The 14860-nt window shown below is 51.6% G+C and overlaps 1 protein-coding gene across 2 annotated transcripts in view; it reads left to right on the top strand.

Annotated features, from left to right (window-relative positions):
- ITGA11 (integrin subunit alpha 11) overlaps positions 712–14860 on the top strand; it is a 34248-nt gene continuing 20099 nt past the window's right edge. For both annotated transcript variants that reach the window (XM_021407679.1, XM_021407678.1), the window contains exons 1-2: positions 712–884; positions 6732–6843. In XM_021407679.1, the coding sequence (XP_021263354.1) occupies positions 833–884; positions 6732–6843 (164 nt within the window). In that variant the 5' untranslated portion in view covers positions 712–832. The remainder of the gene's footprint in view (positions 885–6731; positions 6844–14860) is intronic.

The following is a 14860-nucleotide window of genomic DNA, read 5'->3' as shown; positions in this document are numbered from 1 at the left end:
GCAGCCCCCGAACTGTCTGGCGGAGTTGGTAGATGGGGGGTGCTGGTGGTTGAAGCTGTTTCAGATCTTCCCTATCTGCTGGGTGGGAAGAGGCACAGAAGCGTTGGTCACACCTTGGTCTGGTGGAGCATGGTCTGTGCAGGCAGCAACTCCCTTGTGCACAAAGGGATTGGAAGAAAGGTTTGGAAGGGCCTCTAGGGTCTGAAGATAAACCCACAGCACCAGGTGCATCCTCCACAGGTTGCCCCCCCAGTTTGGGGAGGGAGGAAGTGTCACCCCAGAGATGGTGCAGGGTATGAATGGGGCTGTTCAGCCCACCCAGAGGTGACAGGGCCATTGGTGACAGCTCTCAGGAAAGCCATCCCAAGGGCCACGCAGAGCCAAAGCATCCCATCGTGCTTGGGCACAGCCCAGAAAGTGCTCCTTGGTGCCTTGCTGCCACTTCCCAGTGGGTATAGCACCTGAGATGGGATGGCATCATGGCAGCAGTGGCACCACTGCCACCAGTGGCCCCATGCAGGCTTTTCACCACCAGCCCCATTGAGGTGCTGGGTCCCCAGCAGGGTGCCATGAAAATGGCACTGCCACGGGGACACGAGTCCCATTCAGCACAGCCGATCCCTAAAGGGTGCCATGGCCGCGTGCAGGCTGTCCCCTCTTCTGCTGTACCTCCTCCAAGCCTCACTCGTCCCTCCCACTCCCTCCCAATGCTCGCCTGCTGTCAGGGAGCAGGGGAAGGCTGGGGATAAGGAAAGGGCTTTCCGGGCAGGGCTACCACTCTGGCTGGGTGCCTCCGGCAGATGCTTGGGGCCGGGGAGCCCCCGGTGCTCCCATGGACCTTCCCAACAGGATGCTCCTCGCCTGCTCCCTTTGCCTCCTGCCCGGTAAGCACCCGCTCCCTTCTGTGCCTGGGAAAAGAACTCCTGCTGGCTTAGGCAGGGGGAAGGAAGGTGTTTGGGAAAGCCCAGGTTTGATGGGGCTGTTGGAGAAGTCAGAGCAGGAGGGAGGGAGCTGGGTGCCTTGCAGGCAGGCAGAGAGTTAGTTGAAAGGGATGGAGTGCTTCCCCATGCAGTCTGCAGGCACAAGTGGGATTAGTTAAGCAGCTTTCTGGAGTATAGAAGAGAGGAGAAATAAGTCTTCCAAACAACCAGACCCTTTTGCCTTGGGTTAATTTTTGCATCCTTCTTCTAATTTATCATTTAACTTACCCTGTTGCATGTGAAGTTGCTGTGCAAAAGAGAAGTGCTTGGGTTTAAACAAGTGAAGAAGGTCTTTAGGTCCGTGTCTTGCTTATGGATGTGCTCCTGCAGCCCCGTTCAGCTGGGATGGGGCAGAGCTCAGCCCCTCGCTGCCTGCTTACAGGAGGCTCTGTCCTGCTGTGGTTGCAGCTGGCAGCCTCCTGCACACAGCCCGTGCTGGGGCTGCTCAGCTTCAAAGTGAAGAAAAGAGCTCATTCCCACTACCAGGAGCACTGCCGGCGGCCGCGCATCCCCGGCAGCACCGAGCGCGAATGCCACTGTAAACATTTCTAAACATCCCAACGGAAAGCAAGCCAACGCTTTCTTTCTTTCTCGTTTTCCTTTTGTTTTTCTCCTTGCTAATAGCACTGTTGCTGGATGGTTCCAAGCCAGCCGCGGCGGAGCTGCTTTTCTGTGCCTAATGGGGACCATGTGTGCAGGGCTCGCATGGCGGCGGGCACGGGGCTGCCTGCGTGGAGCTGCGGGGCAGAGCGCTGCGGCCGCCCCAGCCATGCTTACGTGGGCGACCGAGTCCCTCAGTGAACTCCTCTTAAAGAGCTGCTGCTCGTAGAGCTACTGCAGAATGCGGTCAGGGGTGCGGTAAATCTGTGTTTGTGCTTTGGGCTGAACAGAAATCCTCAGGGTGAGCATTTCTGCCTGTGGGTATCGTCATCTGCATGATGCCCAAGGGTGATGGTGCTGCTCCTGGGGGACACGGAAAGGGTTAACGCTGCTTCCAGCACAACGTGGTGGTCTCTCAACCCAGCCAGCCCCGATGCTTTGTGACAGTATTTCAATGTATTTTGCAGAGGACTGACTAACTCAAAGCAGGTTTGTGCCATGCGTGGGCACCGAGCTGGGATGTGCATCGTTGGGAACTGTCCCTTTGCCGTGCAGGCAGCCGCTGAGCGTCCTGCTGGTCTGCAAGGCGCTCACTTGGGCTGGGAATCCCTGAGGCACCATAATGACCCTGGTGCTGGTGGGCGTGGAGCATCCTCCAGGATTTATCGGGGGCATCGTGGTCCCTGGGGGCCACCAGTGTGTGCTTCTGTGCACAGCCAAACCTGTGGACAAATACCTAAAACCCAGGCCAAGGGCTTGCTGCAATAAACCCCTCCAGGCAGTGGCTGTGCTGGGTGGTGGTGCAAGAGAGATGCAACCCACACCATGGGGACTGGGTGTCTGAACAGGGATGAAGACAAATTTCTTTGGGAAGTCATGGTTAGATGCAGTAACTTTTGTCATCTCACAGCAAACATTTGTTTTCTGGCGTTAGTTTCCTTGTTCAGAGAAGGCAGTCAGCTCATCCCTTCACCAAAGGGTCACCAAATGGTACAACCCTTGTGCTTGCCTTGTGGGGCATGTTTGGGATGATCCTGGTGGGGTCCCAGCGGACCTCCAGCACTTGTGCCTAGGGCTTTGCTGATGGGAACTAAACACTGAGTGGCTGCAGAGCCCGGAGATCAGGGCTGGAATGTCCCACACCTCGAGTCCTCCACCCAACAACCAAGGTTTGGCCATTGGAGGTCACTGGGCAACTTGAGTGTAGGAAGTCCACCTCCATCCCAAAGCCCTACAGTGAGCCTCCCATTGCTCCATTGGCATCTTCTCTGTGAAAGAAGAATCTAGAGAGCAGCTGATATTCATCCCCCATTGCTGGTTGTGTTATTCCTGGTGAACACGCTGCAAATAAATAATCAGCGCGTTCCTCGATGCTGTTAAACGTGGTCCGCTGCAATTAATGCGGTCACACAGCTCCTCCCCTGCTTTTGGGGGGCCAGGAAGCTGAACTGTGGAAGCACAAGGTACTCCTGTAGCTAGTGCCCTCAGGCTGTTTGTTGGATGTTCTGTGGGTAACCAGGAATGTTACAACACATGCATCCATGATGACTGATCTTCTGTTCATCCCCAGTATTCCCTGGCTCTCTAGCTGCAGCTGTGGCAGCCACCGAGCCCCATTTGTTTCCTAATAGCTGATGACAAATGCTGGCTTTGAGATAGCGACCTGGAGAGGAATTTGGTGCTTTCAGCGTTTCATTCTGCAGCATTTGATAGAGACTGAGGCTGGAGGGAGGCATGGGAACATCTGGTCCGCCCTGTTCCTCCTTGGAGCCTGTTAGCTTTTGCCCAAATACTCCATATCAACCTCAAAGGCTTCTCTAATCCGATCCTAGATATAAAAGTAAACAGTGTGTGTCAGATGGATTGCAGAGGAGCATCTGATGCCACTAAATCTCATATGGCAATGGGGACCCCGTCATGGGAGCCAGGCTGGCTGTCCTGGACGCATTGGGGTGGCATGGGTCATAGAGGTGTGGTGGTTCAGTGGCAATGCCTTGGATGTGCTGTCCCACACCATGGAGGTTGCCTCTCCTGCATGGGTTTGTGCAGTAAGAAAGGGAATGGGTGCAAGGACAGCTTTGGGGCTAAAGAGCCCAGAGATTGGGCTTCACCCTGTGCTTCCACCTTGTCCTAAGCTGTGACAGTGCTAGCTTTGGGGTTGCCCCATGCAGTCTAAAAAAATCTCAGTAAAAAGGAATTTTTTCTAGCAGCTCCACTGCCCGGCTCAGATCTCCTCAGATCGTTTGCAGCAAAACAATGAGCAGCAGCCACCAACTTCTTAGCTTGGGGCACCAGGGTACAACCTTCACCCTCAACATAATGACCAGGGGGAGATGGGTTGATGGCTGGGCAGTGGGTTGATGGTTGGACTAGATGATCTTAGTGGTCTTCTCCAGTGTTTATGATTCTATGACCAAGCTGGGGGACAGGGAAGGACTTGGACAGGAGGAAGGCACAGGGATCCTGAGAGCATCCCTGGCATGGGGGTGGCTCAGGGCTGCACAGGGAGGACTTATTTTTATTCTTTTTGGCAGCAAAGGTGCCTTTTTTTTCCCAGTATTGTTCCTTAAATGTGCTTTATTTTTCCTCTTTTCAATATTTGACCTGACAAAAATCAAACGTTTGGACTCAACAAAAGTTCCAGTTCGGAAAGGAGGTATTTGAGGCTTCCTGCCTTGGCATGATCACAAGCAAAACATGTGGGTTTTGGTCACATATTTATGACAGTGATGTCACTTCTGACAAGAAAATGAGGCTGAGCTCTTCGGGTTGCTAAATCTCCTTGACAACCTTTCAAAAAAACTTCCATTAATTTAAGCCGGCTTCAATCTTGACATTTTTATTTATTTTCTTTCTACCTCGAATGCACCCACATCTGTCTGCTTTCCTACATTCCTTCCCTCCTGTGTCCACATACCAGCAGCTTTGCCATCTATTGTCTGGAAGCTTTTTTCCTGACTGCTTTGTGTTTCTGCCTGGTACCTGCTGCAAGCACGGGGCATGGTGGACATCAGAGTCCATGCCCATCTCCCTGCAGTTCTGGGAGCCGATGGGTTTATACTATGGGATTGGGTCAAGGTTAGCTGCAGTCCCTCATGTCTACAGGGGCATTACTTCTGGTTTAAAAACAAAGAAGGATAAAAAGAACTTTGGGGTACTCTTAAAGAGAAGGAGCAGCAGATTGGAGCCCAAGCAGTGCTGCAGAATGGGGCCTGGGCTCCTTGGATGGGTGGCTCCGGTGGTGGCATTTGCTGGACAAGCAGAGCTCTGCTGCTGTGGTATTTTTCTTTCTGTCCCTGTGATAGGACTCAGTGGAGGCATTTGAAGATTGAGAGAAAAAGTCCCCAAACTGCTGAGTTTTAATACCTATATCACTGGGGGGTCATCCCAGAAAAATGTCAGTGTTTAAGAGCAGCATTCCTGTACCTCTCCAAAGGATTTCAAGGGGATCAGTTAGGATGGGATGGAATTTCTTTACCGTTTCTCACTTTTTTTTCCCCCTCTTTTCCAGCCCTAAATGCAATCTAACCAAGCTCAACTCCCAGTCTGTCTTCCCCCTTCACACCATGCCTGTCCTCTGGGGGAGCCAAGCCCATGGGAAGCTGGTTTTCGTCTTCACACTCTGCACACGTGCATTAATCAGCCCACTTCAAATTTCTCCCTGCTTCTCCCTATTTAGAGGGAGATACATTCTACTAAGTGTTTGTGCTCTTGGTGTTCTTTTTCTTCTCCAAGCTGCCTTTTGCAAACAAGCTCAGCTGCTCTTTGCTGCTCCAGGAGCCCAGAGCCATCCCAAAGCATTAAAGCAAAGGGCTATGGGATGGGCATCCCCAACTTCTCCCACCATTCCTGCTCCCCAAAAGCATCTGCTTTCATGCCAGCTGCACTGACCAAGGAAAACACTTCTTCAGTGCAAACTCAGGGGTTGGGATGCACCCTCCTCACCCACTGCCTCGCTCTGTGCCTGCTGCTCGATTCCTCCTTGTCACCATTGGGTAATGGTTAACTCAGAGGAGGTTTTGATTTGTTTTGCAATGTTAAATCAGGTCAAACTACCACAAAATGTGCTGGCTCTCATTCTCCCCGGTCTCCTTTCTTTTTTTTTTTTTCCCTGCTTTCTAGAATTTCTTTTTGTAGGATTATAAAGCTTCTTACCTCAGCTCTCCTTGGCCAGACTGAGTTTCTCCGTTTATCAAGCCAACATTGCCAATTTGTTACTATGACTGCAAAAAAAAATCAGGTTTACTCCTAACATTCCTACCTACAAATGCACTTTCCATCCTAAGTTTTCTGCCTGGGAAGCAGTGCTCTCAGCCTCTCCTGTTGACAGCTCCTTTATATGCCTATGAGTACCAAACATGACCCTTCTGCTGCCTCTAAAGCTGCCTTACAAGTAATGCCAGGATCCTTTATTTGCAGTGGGCTGAGCAGTCCAGCAGCTACTAGCTGCCTGGAGGCAAACAACAAGCTGACATATGCTGGATGCCCAACATCCCTCCCTGCAGCACAGCCATCCCAGTGTGGAAAGGGGAGATTTAGCCTGGATATAAGAAAAGGGTGGTGGTGGTGGTGGTGGTGGTGGTGTTTTTTTTTACAATAAGGGCAGTAAGGCACTGGAGCAGGCTGCCCAGAGAGGTGATGGGTGCCCTGTCCCTGCAGACACCCAAGGTCAGGCTGGAGGGGCTCTGAGCACCTGAAGGAGCACTGGGTGTTCCTGTTCATTGCAGAGGAGTGGGATCAAATGGACTTCACAGGTCCTTTCCACTTCAAACGCTTCTATGATTGCTCTCCCTGGCAACCCCCTTGCAACACCAGCTTCTGCTTGCTTGCAAGATGCGAATCCAGCTGTTGGCTCTTTGGTGCTGCAAAGCCCCTGGAGGAGGCAGGAGGTGCTGTGATGGGGTCAAACCAGCTTTGAGCCATGCTGGACCATTGGAGGAGCAGCCTTCACAGAGTGTTGGGGCTGGAGGCAATTCTGGAGAGCATCTGGTCCAGCCCATGTGCTAACTGGGTCAGGCTGTGTGGATATCCCCATGGATGGGGCTACACATTGCACTGAGTGACCTCTTCAGGCTCTGACCACCCTCCCTGTAACAAGTGCTTTCTCCTTCCATCTCCACGCTTTGTTTAATGGGATCCTTCTCTCCCCAGGGCTCAGTGACACCTTCAATATTGACACCAAGAGGCCCAAAATCATCGCCGGCTCTAAGGATGCGTATTTTGGCTACACAGTGCAGCAGCACGACATTGGAGGCAAGAAATGGTGAGTGAACTCTGGGGGGGGGTGGGTGGTCTACAACACCCTGTGGGAATGTGACCATCTCCTGCTCCTCCCAAGCTACTGGTTTGGGGCAGGCATTGCTCAGGCTCCATGGGGAAGTGAGGTTTGGTGCTGGTAAATGCAAGACTTAAGTGAGGTTTGGTGCTGGATCCAAGTTATGTGCACAGAGCAGGGCTTGCAGGTGCTGCAGGGGCTCTCGTCCCACTCCAGGCAGGTTCACAGCTCCCCAGGGCTGCTCAGCCTCCAGCACTTGTTGGAAACCCATCTGGGCTTTGGGTCAGGGCCATCCCATCTATAAAATGTTATAGAGTTTCCACTGAAGAAGCAATGTCTGCAGAAGTGATCAGAGCTGCCTGTGGCAGTCAGGAGTGTGGGATGATACGGGGATGAGTTTTTCTCGGGGTTGTGCTCAGGTATTGGAGGACAGGGCAGAAAGGAGATGGTGCAGCCCAGAGGGCCACCCCATCTCCATGGCAGAGCTGGGTCCTGAGCACATGTTGTAGCTTCCAGGGAGTTTGTGGTTGGGTCTCCTTCAGAATATGGTCAGGCCAAGCACTGGAGCATCCCCACCGGTACATCCCAGTGGTCCACGAACAAGTTTGCACATGGCATTGGGAAGACTTTTCCTAGAGATGATCCTTTCCATCCTCAGTGTCCGTGGACCTAAACTCTGGGACGTTTTCCTCACTGTCCAGCTTACACTTAGCAAACCAGAAACTCCTTCACCCTTTCTGCACTTGAGAACGTGGCTATTTACCCAAAGCAAGGCTTTCTTGGAAGCATGAGGAATTTTGGGCAGCCTGCCAGCAGGACTGCTCATGGCCAAAGCCACCAGAGCAGAGAATGAGCACAGCCATGAGGCAGCTCCTGTATACAAAGCACGCTCCAGCAGTTCTCCCTGTGCACGGCCTGGGAGCAGCTCACAGCAGCGGTGCTGCTGCTTTGCTGGGAAGACCTCATGCATGGTCTGGCTCCATGTGATGCTGGAGCACATGCCCCTGCAGCACAGCTGCTCTGAGCCCAAAGGGATCACTCTTTTAGCCTATTTTCTTGCCCCAAAATCTCACAGTCTTTCTGCATTCAGGCCACAACCCAAACACAAGCTGTCCCAGCATGCAGAGGTTCAACAGAGGGCTCTCACCACACCAGTAGTGCCAGAAGGGAGGCGGAACCTCACCAAGAATCTGAGGTTGGGGCTGAGCCTGGGAAGTGCTGATCAGAGACTGCAGTTCTTCAAAGCAGACAAGGAGCAGGAACCAAGTGTCTCTGTCACCACGTTCCTACTGTCTCTGCTCCTCCATTTCTATTTTCCTTTTTATCCTTCCAAGTGCCAAAACCTTGGTGGAGAGCAGCAACCAGTGAGGACGGTATGTGGGCTCAGGTGCCACCACGTTCCTCAAATGACAAAGTGACATCCATCTGTGCAACCTTCTGTAGGGGCCCTGCGTTAGCATGGGGTTGGACTGGGTGATTTCCATGGGTCCCTTCCATCCCCTCCAGTTTTGTAAGAGCGGCAGCAGGAAGCTGGTCAAGCTCATGTGGTCTTCTCCCACATTTCCCATGCCAACATCTGCCAGCACGGAGCTGTTGTTTTCATAGAATCATAGAAAATCCCAGGTTGGAAGGGACCCGTAAGGATCATTGAGTCCAACTCTTGGTTCCACAAATGACAATGTTTTTCTCCACCGCATGAAGAAATGAATCTTCTCTGCCCTGAGTAAGCGTAGGCATACACATAAATACAGTGTGTATTAGAATGGGCAATTACATAGTATAAAATATCTATTAAATGTGTACATCATTAAAAATGAAGCCACCGTGACTCACTCTGGTTAAAGGATAAATGACTGAACAAACAAAACGTCTATAGTATAAACCAGGGACGTGGAGAGCCACATGATAATCATCGTGCAGAGCCTCAGCCAGGCTGGAGAGCTGCCGGGGGCAGAAGGAATGGGAGTGATATAGCAAAACCATGGCTACTGGGAGATAGGAGCCAGGCAAGCAGCACCCAGGAGCTCGGAGGAGAGACATGGTTGTGTCCGAAACGTGGCTCCTCCAGGAGTGTCGGCTCTGACAGCGCTCAGCCACGCGGCTGCCAAATACCGAATGTGGAATCTGAGGAGTTTGGCACCTCTGCTCCAGTCTGAACTGTTTTAATGCTGCTTTTGGCCAGCGTGGATGGCTGCAGGAGGATTGCAAAGCAGCTTATATATGTGTGAGTGAGAATATAGGAATATTTGTGTGTGTGTACACAAATATAATTCTGCAGGCATATTTTGAGTTGTGACTCTTTCCCTTGCAGCAGCAGCCAGACAGCTTGCACGTGGGGGCTACAACAGCAGCCCTGATAGTGGAAAACCTGGGAGGAAAGAATCCTGGTTATTAAACTCTGGGGGAAGAAAGCAGTTGGAAATACACTGCTCCAGGAGCTCTCCACTTCACGGGGTCGCGTTCCCTGCTGGCAGGCAGCAGTGCCTCCCAGACCTCCCTCTCGCTGCTTCTCTCCCTTCTTCATCAAGCTGGAGGTGTGAGCCATGCTCTCTCCAAGTGTGAAAATGGAAAAAATGACAGCAGGGTCCCGAAACTCAACCCAACGTGCAGACCAGACTCTGCCTGGAGCTGGTGGGTCTGAGCACCCCACAGCCCTCTGCTGGTGCCTCAGGTGATGCTATGATACCCATTGGGGGTCAACTCTTCCCCATCAGGCATGGGCTGAATTTGGGGTTAAAGAAGGTGGAGGTGCTTTAGGGGTTGGGTGATTGTGGCATCCCAAAGAGATGAGCTGCTCCTCTTCTTGCTCTGCTTTGTGCAGTTTAGGGGTATTAAAGGTGTGAATAGCGTGAATCCAGATAGGCTTGTTGCTGTAGAAGCATTAACGTGGGAAAAATAAGGATGTTCAAGCATGGAAACAGGGAGCTGAGCATTGGCACAGGCTGCCCAGGGCAGTGGTGGGGTCACTGTCCCTGGAGGTGTCCAAGAACAGTGGAGATGTGGCACTTGGGGACGTGGTTAGTGGGTATGGTGGGATGAGCTGGGACTGGGCTTGTGGAGACATCTCTTCCAGCCTTAATGATTCCATGAAACCCATCCCCACCAGGCAGGTGTATATCAAACTCAGACCAGAATTGCATGGAGTTCAGAGGGAAACATTCTTAGAGGTCCAGGAAGGGTTCTTAGAGGTCCGTCTTCCAGGAGCTTCTCGGCTCTCCATCATCTCAGCATCTCTGGAGCAGGAGCTTTCCGAGGGAGCAGGGCCCAGCCCCACCACCAGATGTTTTGGATCACCCCCTGCTGGCTCCAATTGGATGGGGGACACAGGGTGGGGCAGGGGCCAGGGCTGCAGCCTTCATGCTGCCTCACAAAGCCCACCCTGATGAGATTAGCACCATGCTGGTGAACCAGACGGGACTTTCCACTGCACCACCTGGGAGGGATTTATAGGGAAATTCTCAAGGCAGGTGTCTGCAGCAATGTGCACAAGTGGGGGGGGGAGATGGAAGAGGGTTGGGGGCACTCCGTGTGTCATCTGAGTGCATTCCCAGCCAGCAGCCCCAGCTGCTGCCCTTGGCTTTCCACCACAATATTCCAGACGCCCACATCCTTTTCCCCATCTAAATAAAAAATGGGAGGATGGGAGGAGGTGGCTGTGCCATGGGGCAGCAGGAGCATCGCTGCTGCTTGTGTTTGCGTGCTGAGCATTTCTAGCTATCCAAAAAAATGAGGCATGGGGAGAACTGGCTGTGGAAGTGAAACGCCGTGAATAAACATCCCTTAGACTTCAGAAGCCATGAAAATAATAAATATAGCATTCTCGAGCTGGCTGGGAGAGGGGCTTTGCTGGTGCTGCTGGCAAGGTGGCATCGTCCTGAGAGCATCACCGCTGCTGCAGCTCATGCTGCCCCGACCCCTGCATGGGGTGCAGTGCTGCAAAGCTCACCTCAGCTGCAGGGTTTGGCCCTACAGCAGCAGAAGGGCCCCCAGGGATAAATCCCCCAGTGCCCATGGAGAGCAGCCCCAGCGACAGACGTGACGTTTCCAGTCTGAGCGCTCATGAGGGAAAAAGGAGGGGAGGGAGAGGAGAGAAAAGTCTGCTCGGTGGATTTAAAGCTATAATTGTGCTGATCTGGAAAAACAGTTAAAGGGTTTGCTATTTCCCTACTACTGCGAGGCTTTCTTGGCTGCAACTCTCCTGTGGTTTGGCCAGTGCCTGAGTGCTGGGATTATTTTGGTGAAAGGGTACATAGCTGCAGAGCATTCCTTCGGTGCGGGGAAGCGTCTGCTCCCGGTGCTCCCTCCCACCGCGCTGGGGATGGGGGATGCACTGCAGCCTCCTCTACCCTCCTGTGTTCAGGGTCCATCCCTGGTTCAGTGTTATTTTGGGTGTGATTCAGGGGGCTTTAGCTGTGAGAACCCCAGGGCTCTGTTAGTAGCATCACCGGGCTCCTTGGGGCTGCCCCAGGGCTCCATGGAGGACGTGGGACATTAGACATCCTTGGAGCAGATCTTCCAGCTGGTTGTCACCAGCTCCAGGGCTGGATGGCATCAGCCACAGCCTTAGATTCTACCATTTGTATTTATTATTATTGTTTTTTTAGAACTCCTTTGGTTCAGCTGGAAATCAGTGCCATGCTCCTCGTGACAGGACTTGAGAAGAGAGGAGTTGGTCCTCCTGCAGCGCTCATGGGCGCATTCTTTCAGCCTACCTCTGAAAAAGTGGAGCTGTAGATACTGTGCAACAGATGTCTATGAATGGAGATGGTGTTACTCCTTCCTGTCCCATAGTGCTCAACCATACAAAGGCTTCTGTGGTCATTTCTTTGCTATTTAGGGTTGGGTGGTCTCAGAGCGCTGCAGAGCAGCTGGATGGAACCAGTGATCTAATGGTGGTGTGAGAACCCCCAGGAGCATCGTTTGCTGGTGATAATGGGCAATTTGGGAAAGCGAGAGGCAGTGAGTGAGAACCAGTGTCAGAGATTAGGGTTTGCTTTGGAAACCTCCAGTAGAAATCAGTACTGGGGTCGGGATGGACGTGGTGCCTGATGCCCCAACAAGCTACCCCAAACACCATGGTGGAAACCCACAGCCCAGGGGCCTTGCCTGTAAACACTCCTGGGTTGCCATAGCCCTACGTAAAAGGAAAAAATTACACCAGGAAAAACAAGAAAGTATCATTATTTCTGACCACAATATTCTGCAAGTTCCTCGGCCGTGTTCTGCAACACGCCCGTCATACTCTATTTTAGGGAGAGCTCCGCTCATTTTGCTTCTTGCAGTGTCTACAGAATTGTTATGGCTTGGTCTTTGGTCCCGTGTCCTGTTGGAGGCCCCTTCCCATGACAAGGCTGCAATGGGTGGCAGTGGCACAGCCATGGGATGCGCCCAGAGCTGTGCTGTGTAATTACAAGCATCCCCTCCCAGCACAACCTGAGCAGCAGGTTGGACTGCAGACATGTTTGTGTTTCGTTTTGCAATGAGAGGATTTGTTATGCAGCGGGGAAAACACCAATCAGCCCTTAAGAAAAGAAGCAGTGAGAGTGCCTGTGCTCACTTGAAGGCAGCAGGACAGCTTCCTGCGGGTTGTCCCCACGCAGGTGGTGGCTGGGAGGGGACAGGGATGGAGCTTATGCCCAGGAACACAAAGGCTGAATTCTGCCATGTTTGTCCAGCACCATCTGAGGCAAGGTGGGAAACCCTTCCCTGGGATGGAGCATTGGAACAGTGCTCCTGGACCCACTGTGATCTCCTTGAAGTCCCCCCCTAGGCTCCCACTGCTGTTTTTCTCCACCCTTTCCAGCGTAGAGAAAAATATTTCAAAGTCCGTTCCCCTCCTGCGTCCAGTCCAAGCAGCCACAAACCAACTTGAAGTTTTCCACTGCTGAATTCTCCCTTTCCTGAACCCCCTTAATCACTTCTTCATCCAGCCCCATCTTGAATAAATTAACTCCAAGTGAATTTGCCTTGCAGGAGATTAAGTGTCCCATTGATTGAAAAATCCTGCGAAAAGCATAGTTTCTTCTCCATTCCTCCTTAATCTCTGCATTCTCAGATCACCGGTGAGACATACCTTCTTTTCCTGACTTCTTTGCATTTAATCAAAACATCTTGGGGCTCGGAATGAGCTTTGCACCCTCTCCATGGTGTGCAGGGAGTCTCTCTCTTAAGTCAGAAGGTGGCTGGGTGCAGAAGGTTGTAGGGAGTTCCCAGGCATCCTTAATTTGGGATGCAAAGTACCAGTTCTACCTGGGGAGAGTTGAAAGGAACGAGCTCCACAACACGTTCTCCAGCAAAAGGATGGATTCTCCAGCTCTCAGCTCCTTCAAACCACAGCTGGATGGTTTTTGGGGAGGTGTGCTCCAGCCAAGCATCACTTACTGGGTTTGTTACCGAGATAACCTGCATGAATTCACGTCTGTGGTGCAGGGAGTTTCACCAGATAGCATGGCTAAGGGGAGAAAAAAGAGAAGCATGGTTTGGCGCCAAGCAGCTGGGACTCCAGTTGGTCCAGACGCTGCAGTGCTGTTGTCTTTCACGTTTTATGCTGCCACCCATGTTCCCATGCAAAGAAACCATTTAAAACAGTGCAAAAAAAAAAAAAAAAAAACACTGTGAATTCCCAGATCTGCATTGTTTTGGTGTTTGATGTGAGCCTTGCACAGTCTGCAGCCAGCCACAGACACAGCCATGGATCATGCAAGACCATGGAGCAGGACAGAGCATGGTGTTGAGTGGTCCAGCAAAAGCACAAATTCAGAAATGCAATTCTTACTGCATCGGCCGAGAAGATGCGACGTGGGCACTTCCATCGACATCCTTGTTTTCAGCTTTTTTCCCAGGAGAAAAATGTTAAAAATATGTCCTCAGTCATGTTGCTCTGAGCAATCTGTGCGCTTCGCATTGAATTCCTTTTTTTCTTTTTTTGCTTTTGTTTTCCCCATAAGGACCGCATGAAAAGGAAGGCAAGGGAGGGCTCGTTTGGTTCTTATTTGCTCTTAAATTTTCCTTTATTAGCCCAAGCGTGATGCAAGGCCGCTGCTCTGGGCTTTGCAGAGGGCTTTGCTTGCTCAGGACCACTGGGATGGCAAGGGGAGGATTGAGGGTGACCCAGGGTTGCATGGGAAGGGGTAGCAGGATGCTCCCATTGGATTCGGGTCATTTGAGATAGGGCATTTTAGGAAGTTTTGTAATTTTTTTTTTTTTTAATTTATGGGAAAAAAAAGAACTATTTAGGACACAAGTTTACAAACCACAAGATAAAGGGAAGGGCTGGTAACCTGCGAGTTGGCATCGCTGCCTTCGGGGTACGTCCCCCCGGTCCTGCAGCCTGCACCATCAACTTCCCAACAGCTGGAAAAGCCTTCTCCTGAGCTGCCAAGTTTCCACAGGAATTTGACAGCTTCAGCTAGTTAATCACTTCTATTTAACCCAAGAGGGAAAACAATGCATTGTCTTTGGAAGGCAAAAAGTCTCTTTTTGTGATCTTCACAACGCTTCCGTGCATTTCCGCTGCATTTATGGCAGTGGCTGCAAATATTTGGGCTTTCTTTGAGCCTCCAGGCAGGGCTGGGGAATGGGTGCAATGGGCTGTTCTACCATAGCCACTGCCTGTTGTTTTACACATTGCTGTTCAGTGTTGGTGACGGTTAATTAATGGGTAGTGTGATAATAGTGATATGGGAGTATCACTTAGCAGGAGATTCCCCAGTTGGATTTTCCCGTTGGGAGGGTAATTCCTGGGCTAGGAAGCACGTATCCTGCAGCCCCGGAGGGATCCTGGGCACGGTGCTTTGGGGGCCACCAAGGTGAAGGTGCTCCAAGTTCCTGTTAAATCCCATTTGCGTTCAATTCTTGGGGTATGAAGAGAGAACAAATGAGGACATCATCCTTTGAGATGCCTCAACCTTTATTTCTTCTCATCTCCACCCCAACACCTTTTCACGTTTCACATCTGCAGCCTTCCCTTTTTCTGACAGCAATAATTTGTGGGGTAGAAGCAGAG

Source organism: Numida meleagris, chromosome 9, assembly GCF_002078875.1.
Source record: "Numida meleagris isolate 19003 breed g44 Domestic line chromosome 9, NumMel1.0, whole genome shotgun sequence".
Lineage (NCBI taxonomy): Eukaryota > Metazoa > Chordata > Aves > Galliformes > Numididae > Numida > Numida meleagris.
Note: the sequence above shows the minus strand (reverse complement) of the source record. Positions and strands in the feature narration are given on the sequence as shown.